This window comes from Arvicola amphibius, chromosome 2, assembly GCF_903992535.2.
Source record: "Arvicola amphibius chromosome 2, mArvAmp1.2, whole genome shotgun sequence".
Taxonomy (NCBI): Eukaryota; Metazoa; Chordata; class Mammalia; order Rodentia; family Cricetidae; genus Arvicola; species Arvicola amphibius.
In genome coordinates, this window is record NC_052048.2 from 26,109,294 (window position 1) to 26,122,364 (window position 13,071).

General features: G+C 44.5%; 1 protein-coding gene across 1 annotated transcript; it reads right to left on the reverse strand.

Moving 5' to 3' along the window:
- Positions 1-24: 24 nt before the first annotated feature.
- M6pr (mannose-6-phosphate receptor, cation dependent) lies at positions 25-8,916 on the reverse strand. Its single transcript, XM_038318622.1, has 7 exons — positions 8,726-8,916; positions 5,236-5,415; positions 4,545-4,711; positions 2,678-2,787; positions 2,216-2,346; positions 1,569-1,695; positions 25-1,430 (listed from the first exon to the last, which is right to left on the reverse strand). Exons 2-7 carry the CDS (start codon positions 5,412-5,414, stop codon positions 1,308-1,310), a joined length of 837 nt encoding a protein of 278 aa, XP_038174550.1. The 5' UTR covers position 5,415; positions 8,726-8,916; the 3' UTR covers positions 25-1,307.
- Between the last annotated feature and the right edge of the window lie 4,155 nt (positions 8,917-13,071).

Below are 13,071 nucleotides of genomic sequence, written 5' to 3' on the forward strand. Positions count from 1 at the left end.
TTAACACAAATGACAAAGCCAGCATGTTTTGTATGTTTTTTAATTATTATGTTTTTGTACAAAAAGTGGTGTATTATTTTTCATTTAAAACACCAGGGAAGGATGCAAACAACAAATGAGATGCCTTTTTAAAAAATAACATTAATTTTCTTTTATAGAAAGGAAACAAAACGCCCACTACCATTGCAAGAGTATTAAGAAATTAAGAGTATCATTTCATTTCCTTCTCTAAAGGTTAACAGGTAGCCCTGCCTTTCCATCTCTCCTGTGTTCAGATGAGCCTAGGAGTTCACTTTGATGTGATTCTGGGCACATGGCCTAAACAGAAGTGGGAGAGGATTAAGAACCTTTTCTCATAGGTACATGGGTAAGACACTTCCCTGAGCCAGCAGGAGGGACAGGGGCAGCAGTGTTCCCTACCGAGAGCAGAGAACTGCAGAACCCTCCATGTCCACGTCTGCTTCCATTCCCTTTCTTTAAGATTGGGAAAAATATAAAAAGCCAAACTACAGACCTGTGAGAAAAGTGCAACACAAGTTTGGAAGAACTAGTGGAGGGAGGTGAGCAAGAAACGGAAGAAAAGCAAAGCGATCCCACCACAAGGGGACACAGGTTCTAGGGCCTCTAGAGCATAGGTCTATTTCCTTTAGGATAGGACTGACTGATTACGTATTTGGGCTACATATGGATTTATAACCACAACCAGAGCCCAATTCTAGCTATCCAGCCACAGAAAGACCAGAACAATGTGATGGCACCTTAGAAGCCTGTAGCGGGGAAATTTCACATTTTTTTTTCATGTCCTAATCCCACACAAGGGACATTTAAGTGACTCGCTGCAGGCTCAAAGCAAGTGGCAGTATTTAGGCTACAGCCAGGAAGCACTGCAAAGCAGCTCTACACAGTCCATCGTGGAGACTGCTATGGGGACAGCAACAACAGGAAGCAGTCAGAGCTACAAGGAGTCTTTACTTTTTTTTTTTAAATTAAAGAAATCCAGTGTCTCAACTTGTGAAAATGTTTAGACAGACAGGGCTCGTGGCTTCCTGCCCATTTAGCTGTCCTTGCTCTTCCTGGCGGCACAAGACTCAACCCCGAAGACCCCATGTCTACCTTTCATTTCACTGTACTTGTGCAGAGGAGAAACAATAGGAGCAGAGGGAGGCAGTTTAGGGTCAAATCAAAAGCCCACTGGAAAGCAAGAATTTTAATGGCAAGGCGAGAGATGCGAAGAGACGGCTTGAGAAGTCTGGCTGTGTATGCTTTGGTTTGGGGACTGAAGAGGTGGCTGGACATTAAAAGTGCAATCACATTGGTAGCAAATGATCATCCCTTTCTTCTGACTCTTCCCCCAGCTGGTCATCCCCAACTCCACGATAGGCAGCAGGCACGTTGCGGGGTTTGGAGCGGCACACAAAGTCACAACCATCCTGTAGGGAAAAGCAAAGGAAAGAATATCTGTTTTAGAGTGAGAGCACATGGTCTCAGACTGTGACAACTGGTTTTCTCCAGAGACCATAAAGGGAACATCCCAAATGCAAGGCTTAGTCCAAATGACTGCTACTTACAGCTACGAGGTTGCCAAGATCCTGCCAGAAGGCCAAATGGGGAAACTGCTCCATTCCCTTGGCTCCCACCACCAGTCGCTGGTATAAGAAACCCCCCATGATGTAGACGGCAACCAGAGATGCAAATCTGGAGAGGAAAGGACGTCACTTCAAATGTATCAGCTCTGAAGGGACAGCAGCTACGCAGGCCAAGGCTGACCTCAACATTCAACACCAGCCGTTCCCTAACTGAAAGCAAACAAGGGCTGGCGTCCTTAGAACCCTGCTAGGACACTGCCCATCTGGCAGTGTGATTCTAATAGCCAGGAATCACCATTAAACAGGATTCTGTCTCTTCAAAGGTCTACTGATGTAATTAATAGGACAGTACTGAAAACTGTCCAGCCTTCCTGGGAAAAACGTAAGCCAGGAATGGCGATTCTCTTGAGTTTGAGGCCAACCTCAGCAACATAGTGACTGTCTTCAAAAAGTTTTTTTTTCCTGTTTTGCCACTGCCAGGAATTGAACGTAGGACACCTCATGCATACTAACCAAGCACTATGCCACCAAGTTACATCCCCAGCCTAGTTTCTTTCAACTTGTGTGATCAGCCTCTCTGATTTTGTGTATGTAAACACACAGGTACTGAAGGGGTAAAAAGTACTCACATGACCAGTAAGATAGAGCCCACACTGAGGTGGGAGGTCTCTGGTGAACAGGCTACGCTGCTGTCCATCTCAAAGAGGTACAAGCAATCTTGAACTTTGTTCCGTTCCTCTGACACTGGGTTAAAATTGCCCTGATGATGAGCGCACCAAACAGTAACTATGTATGTATATATGCATACAATATTTTCTTTCAACTTGCATCCGACAAACAAGAATACCCTTCAAATAAGCAAACCCCAAACATTTGCTGCTCCTGGCTAAGTAGCCCATGCTCCATGTATGGTGTGAATCTGGCACACCGAAAATTTCAATTAGTTTTCTCCCGTCCACTCCACATGGACTTGTCTTCCTGTTAACCCCCACTCCCACCCCGTCATGGCCACTCCACACAGACTGTCTTCTTGTGAATGCCCCTTCCCCGCTGTCAGATCTTTCGATCTGCTGTACCCCAGGGTACCTCACCGCTAGTGTGTGTCGATTGCAGGAGATCATCACCACTGCACGACGCTGCTCTTTGCCACAGTGGTTGTCATATTCGTCACCCCCTTTATAGATCAGCATGATCCAATTACCTGAGGAAGGACAAGAACAGTGGCACTGTGAGTGCAGGGGACGCAGAGGCAACAGTGGGTCGAATGAGAGGGAATTAGCCACCAAAACTGACTAATTAATGCTAATTGCTATAATCTATACATATGAACGCTAAGCTAAAACTTCTCATTTTGTAAAAGACAAGAGTTTCGCTATGTAGCTTTGGATGGCCTTAATTCACTAATTATATAGGCCTGGCTGGCCTCAAGCTTGTCATCCTCCTGCCTCTGCCTCCCATGTTTTGGGTCACAGGCATGAGCCACCATGCCTGGCCTTAAAATGTGTTTCGACAAAACTTTGTGTTTCCTTGTGTTAGACAGTAAGAACTAGTTATTTAAGATTAATCTTACTTTTTACATTAAAGATAGGCAACATTAAAAACAGTTCTTATCTGTGCTTTTATTGACTAATGACCATTTTCTCAACATGTAGCAAAAGGAGAGGAGGTTCTGTATGATTGCTAGGCATCAGAAGTCCAAGACAACACAGATAAACTCAAAGTGGATGATTACTGAGTTGGGAATACATTTCTCTTCTTAGCATTTACTACTTTTAAAGTCCTTTGCAAAATATTATTCAACCATTAACCATGCGAAGTGAGTAAGGATGCTTTTAACTGAGCATATGAGAAGATTTTAAGATCAGTGAGCTGGTGCCTCAAAATCACTTGCGGTGATCTGAGTAAGAAAGGCCCCCATACAGGCTCACAAGGAGTGGAACTGTTTGAAAGGATTCTAAGGATTAGGAGGTATGGCCTTGCTGGAGGAGATGTGTCACTGGGGGTGGGCTTTGAGATTTTAAAAGCCCATGTCAGGCCCAGAGTCTCTCTCGTTACCTATGGATCAGGATGGAGAATGCTCAGTTACTTCTCCAGCACCATGTCTGCCTGCATGCCGCCATGTTCCTCTTTGGTGACAGTAGACTAGCCTCTGAAACTGTAAGCAAGCCTCCAATCAAATGCTTCCTTTCATGACACTTGCCTTGGTTACAGCATCTCTTCACATGCTAGAACAGTGACCAAGACACCATCATAGTAGGAAAACGATGACTTGGGCAAAGAATGCACTCATATGTGTTTTATTTTGTTCTTTATGTAATGAGTATCTACACTAGATAATTTATCTGCTTATGGGAAGAAACCAGATCACAAGTGCTCCCTTCCAGCGTACACTTTTATGATATTTGAAAAACACAACTATGTTAGTACAAAAAAGTGGTGAATTTTTTTCCCTTAAATACTTACTGGTTTGCACAAAAAAGGTATTCTAAAATTCAACTGGCAAATTTGGTTAATTTGATGAGAAATGGCAATGGCTGGGGTGGAACTCATGACATACTTGGATGCCTAGGAGGACTGCAGGCTGTGTGAAATCCTGGCTAGACTCACACCCATCTTCACTCTTACTCCTTCAGTCTCTCCTTCTACCCCTTCCTTCCACCTCTATTCTTGTGCTACTCAGGATCAAAGCCAGAACTCTGTGCATGAGGGTGAATGTTTTACCTGAACTGTTCCCAATCCTCTATCTAAAAAAAGATTTGTTAAAGTTTTGCACTGTCTTCAGACACAGAGGTGTCCTGAGCTGTGGCTCCAGAGCAGCCGTGGAACTAGGCACCGTGAGGTAAAGTCTCAGGTAGGCCAAACTCCATATAACATGACTTACTCAAAAAAGAAGGGAGGGCTGACACATACAGGATTGTTAGACAACTGTGTGGGATTAGTCAGCAGGAAATAGCTTACTTCCATTGAAGAGGTGAGTCTCGTTGATCCTCCCAACCACCGTCTCCTTCCAGGTATTTTTGCTGATCTGCACCAGGCCTGCCCCAGAGGAGTGGTTGCCAGCTTCCCGGCATATTCTGAATTTGTAGATGTATGTGTCCAAGCCCTGGCCCACAGTGCTCTCAAAACTTCAGAAGACAAATAGGAAGAGAAAGAACAATATCACTAGCTACCAAGCGCAGAAAAAAACCAGACCCCTCCCTTTGATGACAACCAATGTGCTAGATGCACACTTGTTGCTCATGAGTTATTTATCACTTCAGAGACTGTCCTGCTTGTTGATAATAGAAAGCTAGATATATCACCCCAAACAGCTATTCGTTCTAGAACACCTATTCTAGCTATGCAAACGTGTTGGCTGTTTCCCTACAGCAAGGGACAGTCCTATGTTTAAGGATCATTTTTTTAAAGTTATGTATATAGTGTTCTGTCTGCATGTATGCCTGCAGGCCAGAAGAGGGCATCAGATCTTACAGATGGTTCTGAGCTACCATGTGGGAATTGAACTCAGGACTCAGGAAGAACAGCCACTGCTCTTAGGGATCATTTTTATACTTGAAAATGCCCCGACAGTGATGAAGACATGCTCAGACATGCATATTTTAAAACGTGTCTGATGTTTCTGAAGTCTTGTCAGGGTCTTCGCATCTACCTTTTGTTGAACAGTGGCCGTAGCCTCTCCAGGAGAGCCTGCTCTTGCTTCGACTCCTTCTCATTGTCTCCTACCAGGTCACAAGACTTTTCTTCTGTCTGCCAGGATTCCCTCACAGCCAGAGCCAGGACCAGCAACAGTACCAGCTCGGTCCTCCAGCAGCCAGAGAGGGGGAGCATCCTTTTGGAAGAGTGTGTTGAGGGTGAAAAGGCAGGATCAGGAAAGGAAACAGATCAATCACATGACTGCAAAATTTAATGGTATTTTGATTATGCAAGCAAAAAGCATGAGTCTGCTTCCAAACAAACTATGCCCAGTGTAGTGCCAAATGTCTTTAGTCTCAGCCCTTTAGAGGCATGTGGATCTCTGTGAGTTTGAGGTCAGCAAGAGATACTTGGTGAGTGACTCTGTCTCAAAAACCCCCAGAAAACAAAAGCACAATAAAACAAAACAAACTATGGGGGCAAGAAGACGAAAATAATGAATTATGCTAGCTTGGGTGCATCCGTCTTTGCTTTGTTATTGTTTGATGAAATTTACACTGTACTATTCCATCATCCAAAGAGAACTAGTAGTTTACAAATAAAGCTGAAGTCAGCGGCCTGCCTTAAAACACTTCAATCATGACATGAACAGACCCTCCAGTATGTCTAGCTTGAGGTTATTAGGAAGAAATGAAGTAGAGGAAGGAACTTGATATGCTGGATTGAATATGCTAACAGCATTCCGGGAGCATCTAACAGTCTTTCTTCACATTCACCGGAAGCATGTGGGATGGCAGGGAGGTAGCCACAGCACCTCAACTCACCTCAATTACTCATACACCACTTCTCTGGAAAACCACCCAATCATAGCAGAAAACTCACTCTCTCAAAACAAGGGATTAGAAGTTTTCCAAAACCTGCTCCAGCCTCCCCAAGTCACAAATCTCAAGGACTTCTAGACTTTCCATGAGATGGCTGTCTTTCTACACTGCTGTGTTCACTTCCTGTCTGTATGATTCTAACAGGCCTATCTATGGCCCCTATGAGACACCCCCCAGGCTATCTGTGAATGCAGCCCAACATATCTGTGGATGACAACGTCATATTTCAACGTTGAAGAGTTGGATATCCCTGTACCATCTTTGTAGTTAAGCCATGGTGAAAGTTTCACTTGTATCTATTAGGAACCCTTCAGGCCACTGACATTGTTCATTTTTAAGTTTCAATGTTTTTCTCTGAGACATTTAACTCTCCCAGACTTTCCTATGTCAAGAAAATGGCAGCTTCTGCCTTGTGATCTAATTGCATTTCCCTTTCTCCCTGAAACTTAATCTGAGTTTTTATTTCCCACATGTAAGGAAGGCAACAAAAGCTTGGGACCTTATCTACCTGACTTCGCATACCCCAAACGTGAATCCACTACAGCAATACAAACAAGGCATTTCCACACAACAATCACTGGCAGCCAAGAGGTCAAAGGCTCTCCTAAGACGTCTCAAAGGCTAAACAACAGGACTCCTTGATAGAGTGACAGCCTTCAGCCAGGCACTACTTGAAATAGCATGCATTACTCAACCCTCCCCAAACCTTAGGTAGTAAGTTTAATCATTTTTTCAAAAGACAAACAACAACAAAACAAACACCAGCGACACAGCAGGAAGAGCGCCAGCTCCGCGTGCCACTGTATTATAGAGCTTCCATCATAATTTTCTGGGCTGCCAGTAGAAGCCAAAGCAGGGCTGCTTTTTTTCTTTTTAAACAGGGCAGGAAAGGGAAGCAACTGCTCACAGAGTTAACTGGACTGTAACAAAGAACTCAGACTTAAGCCCTGGCCTTCCCTAAGCTCACCTATTGCTCAACACAAAGCTCAGTCAGTCAAATCACTGAGTGGTTCTTTTGTTAACCAACTCTGTGCCATTTTCCTTAAGTTTTCTCAGGACCTAACTGAAACGCTAACATTCTGGGCTCTGATGTGCTCCCTCCCCCCCCCCCCCCCCCGCCTCCCCAGCATATTTTGGAGGGATGCTCTCCCAGCACAAATGCTCTGCACTCTGGCCTAAAAGTTAGTTCCTCATTAGTTAACTGTTGCTCCTTTCTCTTCCCAAATGAAGGCAAAACATTGCACAAAACTGAGAAGGGATAAAGAATGAAAACAAGCTGTGGTAGGCATTAGATGAGCTGAATGACTTGTCGTTTGCTTATTTGTTCAAGATGAAGAATAAGTTTACATTCTTTCTAGTTTAGGATTTGACTGTAAGCAGGGCAGCGATGGCGCACACCTTTAATCCCAGCCCTTGGGAGGCAGAAGCAGGTGGATCTCTGAGTTCAAGTTCAACCTGGTCTGCGGGCAAAAGTCCCAGGATAGCCAGAGCTACACAGAGAAACTCTGTCTTGAAAAACCGAAAGAAAGATCTGGCTGTAAGTTTGAGCTGCTTCTCTTTGGTTCAGTGTGGTGTATACCCAGATGCTCAACCCATTTAGTTAAGCCATAACTTATCAGTTCCGTCTCTTGGAAAAGTAAGATAAGGGGACTGCCGCTGACAGATGCCTGCTGAGTTCTAGGTCGCACAAAGCTTAAAAGAGTGGAATGAAGTTACTAGAGCAACCTGGGTGACTAATGGCATGAAGGCATTTGTTGGCAAACTTCTGATAAACACGGGCACAAGTAGAGAACAGTATGCAATTCAAGCTGGGCAGTCTCTTTTTAATATGGTACAGACAGACCTTCAAAGTGCATGCATTTTTTTTTGGTGTTGTGACACGGGATCTTGTAACCTTGAAAAATCTTCAAGTTCCTTATTCTATAGGGACAGATCTATTGGCGATGCTGGAACGGTCTCCTTTACAGGCCGGCCAGCGACTAAGTTAGGGATTGGGAAACTGCGCTTATCCTCGCTCTTTCCCACTTATGGGCATTTTCCATTTTCTAAAGGAAGCTTTACTTTCTTCCTCCTGGTTCACGGCAGCCAACCTTTTCAAGATCAGTCTGAACTAGCAGAAAAAGCCCCATGCTGAAAGAGCCTCAAGGAAGTGGTTCTATGCTTCAAACTCCCTACAAGAAGAAACACAGGTAACCCCTGTTACTTTTCCACACCAAGCTAACACAGGTTCCTCGAACTTCTTCCAGGATCCTGGAAATCCTCGCCTTCCATTTGCTTTAAGCCCACACCTGACCCAAATCGAAGCCACTTTACTTTCATGATCCAGGTCAAAATTCTTTCAACACGCATCCAGAACACTTTGCACATCTCCACACTTGGCACTTAGTTTTCCCCACCTTTCAAAACATCTTAAATTCCTTTTTGATCTTGGACGTCCTCCCCCTCACTCCTGGTAGTCTGACGCTCTCTGTGCTCACGCCTTTCGCCTCCACTCGTCCCTACGGCTCCCTAGCAGGCTCCTGGGCTGGAACCACCGCCAAGCGAGACTCCAGGACTGCATCTCCTATGGCGCAGGGGCGTGCAAGGACCCCAGCCCGCCTCCTGCTCCACGCCCCCCACACTCACGTGTCACGGAAAACACAGCAGCCGAAGCTAAGGAGCCCCCAAGAATGTGGCCCTGGGGCTGGGAGACACGGCCGGAGAGCCGGAGAGCGGCGGGCCGCAGACCCCGGTCCTCGGTTCCCGTCTGAGACCAGCGCTTCCCAAAGCGCCGCTCTGCGCCCTGCTCCAGAAACCGGAAAAAGGAAGCGGCGAGAGGCTGCTGAGCAACTGCTCCTCCCACTAGACCCCCCACGGCATGTGACCGCAGCACCAGCAAGCCCGGGTCCTGCCCCTGAACGCTGATTGGTCGGCAGCCTAGTTCGCTAAGTCTCCGTTCCATCAACCCCCATTCACTCCGAGATTGTCAAGATCAGCTTCTTCTTTTCGGGTCGCCTTTCTACCAATGAGGCTCGAGCCCCGCCTCCAGGGATTCTGGGCTGGGACTCCCGACTCACGCGGGGGTCACGTGCCAGGCGTCCGGCGAGGTCGGGTTGAAGACAGGACGAGAGGGCGGCCGGCGGAAGCCGGGTGTCGCTCTCTAGGCTCGCTGGGAGTTGTAGTTTCTGCTCCTGAGCCTCCCCGGGAATTGTTCTTAGGGCTCTTCTGCTACCGTGGTGGCCTCTGTGCGGCGCTGCTCAGCCAGCCAGCTGGGATCTCTCCTGGTCTATAGTTGACTAAGCCGCTAGGATGGCTAGGACGGGGGTGGAACTTTAGGATCCTGCTTGCTCTTGTTTTCCTAACACCTTTGTTCATTATTTTCTAACTCACTGGGGTCATGCTATCATTATTGTTACCTCTGCAATGACTTGTCCTCTGGCATCTTTCTAAATCAGCCTACTCTGCTCATCCAAGGTGCCTGCCCTATGTGTGCGGGTCCTCTAGCCTGCTTTGTTTCCCCGGGGACTTTGTGCCTTTGGTAAGGTCCTTTGAAGCCTCCATAGGTTTATTAGCCACTTTCTGAAGTGCTATTTGTTCTTACTCGGTTTGAAACTTAATTGGTATGGCTTCCTGGATTCACTCTCCAGGTTCCTAATTTCTTCCTCTGACGGTTCTTTCGGCTTTAGCTTGTCGTGTCCTTCTGACTTTTACATACTTTTGTGTGCACCTCTCTCTGCTTCAATAGGAATTCTTGTTAGAGGCAGTATTATGTTTGAAACCGCTAGCGTTGAAGTGTCCCACACTATTTTTAAAAGTTAACTTAAAATTTTTAATACGTTTTAATTAAAATACAATTACTTCCCTTTCCTTCTTTTCCTTCCTCCAGTTCCCCTTCAACTCCTCCACCTAGCTCTTTCCATGCTCCCTCAATTTGATAGCGTCTTAAAAAATTATTATCGTTACATATTTATGCATAACTATATTACAGCCTGGGGAGTCTTACCTGTGAGTAAGACTTACTGTACCTTTATGGATTTCTGGCTATGCTGTTTATTGTTCTGATTTATAGGTGTCACAATTGGGTAGGATTATAATTGCCCCCTTCTCGTGGCTGCCTGTATAGTATTTTCTGGTACCATGGAAGCTAGACTGCAAGAAGGAGGCTTAGATCCAGCTCAAATAGCAAGAGTCCCAGATCCAGATCCTAAGCGTGCAGTGTCTTCAGCAATAGGGCCTATCTTCAACATTTGAAAGGCAACCAAGGACAACAGACACAGTTTGTATTGTTTTGGGAGTCACGTGGACGACTCTGACTAACTGTTCAAGAGATTTCTCATGACTTGTACTGGGGGTTTTGTTAGTCTATGGTTCTTTATGATTATTATAAAGCAGTATGCCTTTTTTTACTTTATTTTTTAAAAAAGAAAAACTTCTTTTTCATACCAATCCCAGTTCCCACTCCCTTCCCTCCTCCCAGTCCCTTTACCTTCTCCCCCATGCATCTCCCAGAGACAGCAAGGCACATTGATTGCTCCAAGGAAGAACCAAGGCCCTTTGCACTATATCCAGGATAAGCAAGGTATCCATCCAAAGAGAATGGGTTCCAAAACACCAGTTCAAGCAGCAGGGACAAATCCTGGTGCCACTGCCTGTGGCCCTGTAGTCTGCCCCAGCCATACAACTGTCATCCACATTCAGAGGATCTAGCTTGGTCCAATGCTGGTTCCTTCCCTATCTGGCTGGAATTGGTGAGCTCCCATTAGCTCAGGTAAGCTGTTTCAGTGGGTGTCCTCATCATGGTCTTGACCTCTTTGCTTATATTCTCACTCCTTCCATTCTTCAGCTGGACTTTGGGAGCTCAGCCCAGTGTTCCACTGTGGGTCTCTGCCTCTGTTTCCATCAGTTGCTGGATGAAGGTTCTATGATGACATTTAAAATATTCAAGATATTCATCAGTCTGACTACAGAGCAAGGCCAGTTTGGGCACCCTCTCCACTATTGCTTAGGGTCTTAGCTGGGGTCATCCTTGTGGATTGCTGAGAATTTCTCTAGTGCCAGGTTTCTTGCTAGCCCCATAATGGCTCCCTCAATCAAAATATCTCTTTCCTTGTTCTCCGTCTCTGTCCTTCTCCCATCTCGACTATTCTGTTCTCCTCCCTTCCCCTTCTGATCTCCTTTCTCCCCCCCACCGCTGCCATGCTCCCAATTTTCCCAGGAGATTTTGTTTATTTCCCTTTCCTAGAGTGATTTATATATGTTTTTCTTAGGGTTCATCTTGTTTCTTAGCTTCTGTAGGATAATGAACTATAGGCTCCTTATCCTTTGCTTTACAGCTTGTATCCATTTATGAGTGAGTACATACCATGTTCATCTTTCTGGGTCTGGGTTACCTCACTCAGGATTTTTTTTCTAGTTTTATCCATCTGCATGCAAATTTCAAGATGTCATTTTTTTTAACCTCTGAGTAGTACTCCAATGTATAAATGTACCACATTTTCTTTATCCACTCTTTACTTGAGGGGCATCTAGGTTGTTTCCAGGTTCTTACTATTACAAATAATGTTGCTATGAACATAGTTAAATAAATGTCCTTGTAGTATGATTGAACATTCTTTGGGTATATGCCCAAGAGTGGTATTGCTGGGTCCTGAGGTAGGTTGATTCCCAATTTTCTGAGATACTGCCATACTGATTTCCAGAGTGATTGTACAAGTTTGCATTCCCACCAGCAATGGAAAAGTGTTCCCCTTACTCCACATCCTCTCCAACATAAGCTATCATTGGTGTTTTTGATCTTATCCATTCTGACTGGTATAAAATGATATCTCAGAATTGTTTTGATTTGCATTTCCATGATGGCTAAGGATATTGAACATTTCCGTAAGTGTCATTTGGCCATTTGAAATTCTTCTGTTGAGAATTCTCTGTTTAGATCTGTAATTAAATTATTTGGAATTTTGATGTCTAATTTCTTGAGTTCTTTATATGTTTTGAAGATCTGTCCTCTGTCTGATGTAGGGTTGGTGAAGATCTTTTCCCATTCAGTAAGCTGCCTTTTTGTCTTATTGACTGTGTCCTTTGCTTTACAGAAGCTTCTCAGTTTCAGGAGGTCCCATTTATTTATTGTTGCTCTTAGTGTCTGTACTACTGGGGTTATATTTAGGAAGTGGTCTCCTGTGCCCGTGCATTGAAGGCTACTTCCCACTTTCTCTTCTATCAGGTTCAGTGTGGCTATATTTATATTGAGTTCTTTAATCCATCTGGACTTGAGTTTTGTGCATGGGGATAGATATGGATCTATTTTCATTCTTCTACATGCTGACATCCAGTTATGCCAGCACCATTTGTTGAAGATGCTTTCTTTTTTCCATTGTATAATTTTAGCTTTCTTTGTTGTCAAAAACCAGGTGTTCATAGGTTTGTGGATTAATATCTTGGTCTTCGATTTGATTCCATTGGTCAACCTGTCTGTTTTTATGCCAATACCAAGCTGTTTTCATTACCATAGCTCTATAATAGAGCTTGATGCCAGGGATGGAGATGCCTCTGGAAGTTCCTTTATTGCACAGGATTCTTTTGACTATCCTGAGCTTTTTGCTTTTCCATATGAAGATGAGTGTTGTTCTTTCAAGGTCTGTGAAGAATTGTGTTGGGATTTTGATGGGGATTGCATTGAATCTATAGATTTCTTTTGGTAGAAGTGCCATTTTTATTATGTTGATCCTAGCTATCCAAGAGCATGGGACGTCTTTCTATTTTCTGATGTTTTCTTCAATTTCTTTCTTCAAAGACTCACAGTTCTTGTCGAACAGGCCTTGCACTTTTTTGGTGAATGTTACCTCAAGATATTTTATGTTTTTGTGGCTATTGTGAAGGGTGTTGTATCTCTGATTTGTTTCTCAGCTTCTTTATCATTTGTATATAGGAAAGCTACTGATTTTTTGAGTTGATCTTGTATCCTACCACATTACTGAAGGAATTTATCAGCTGTA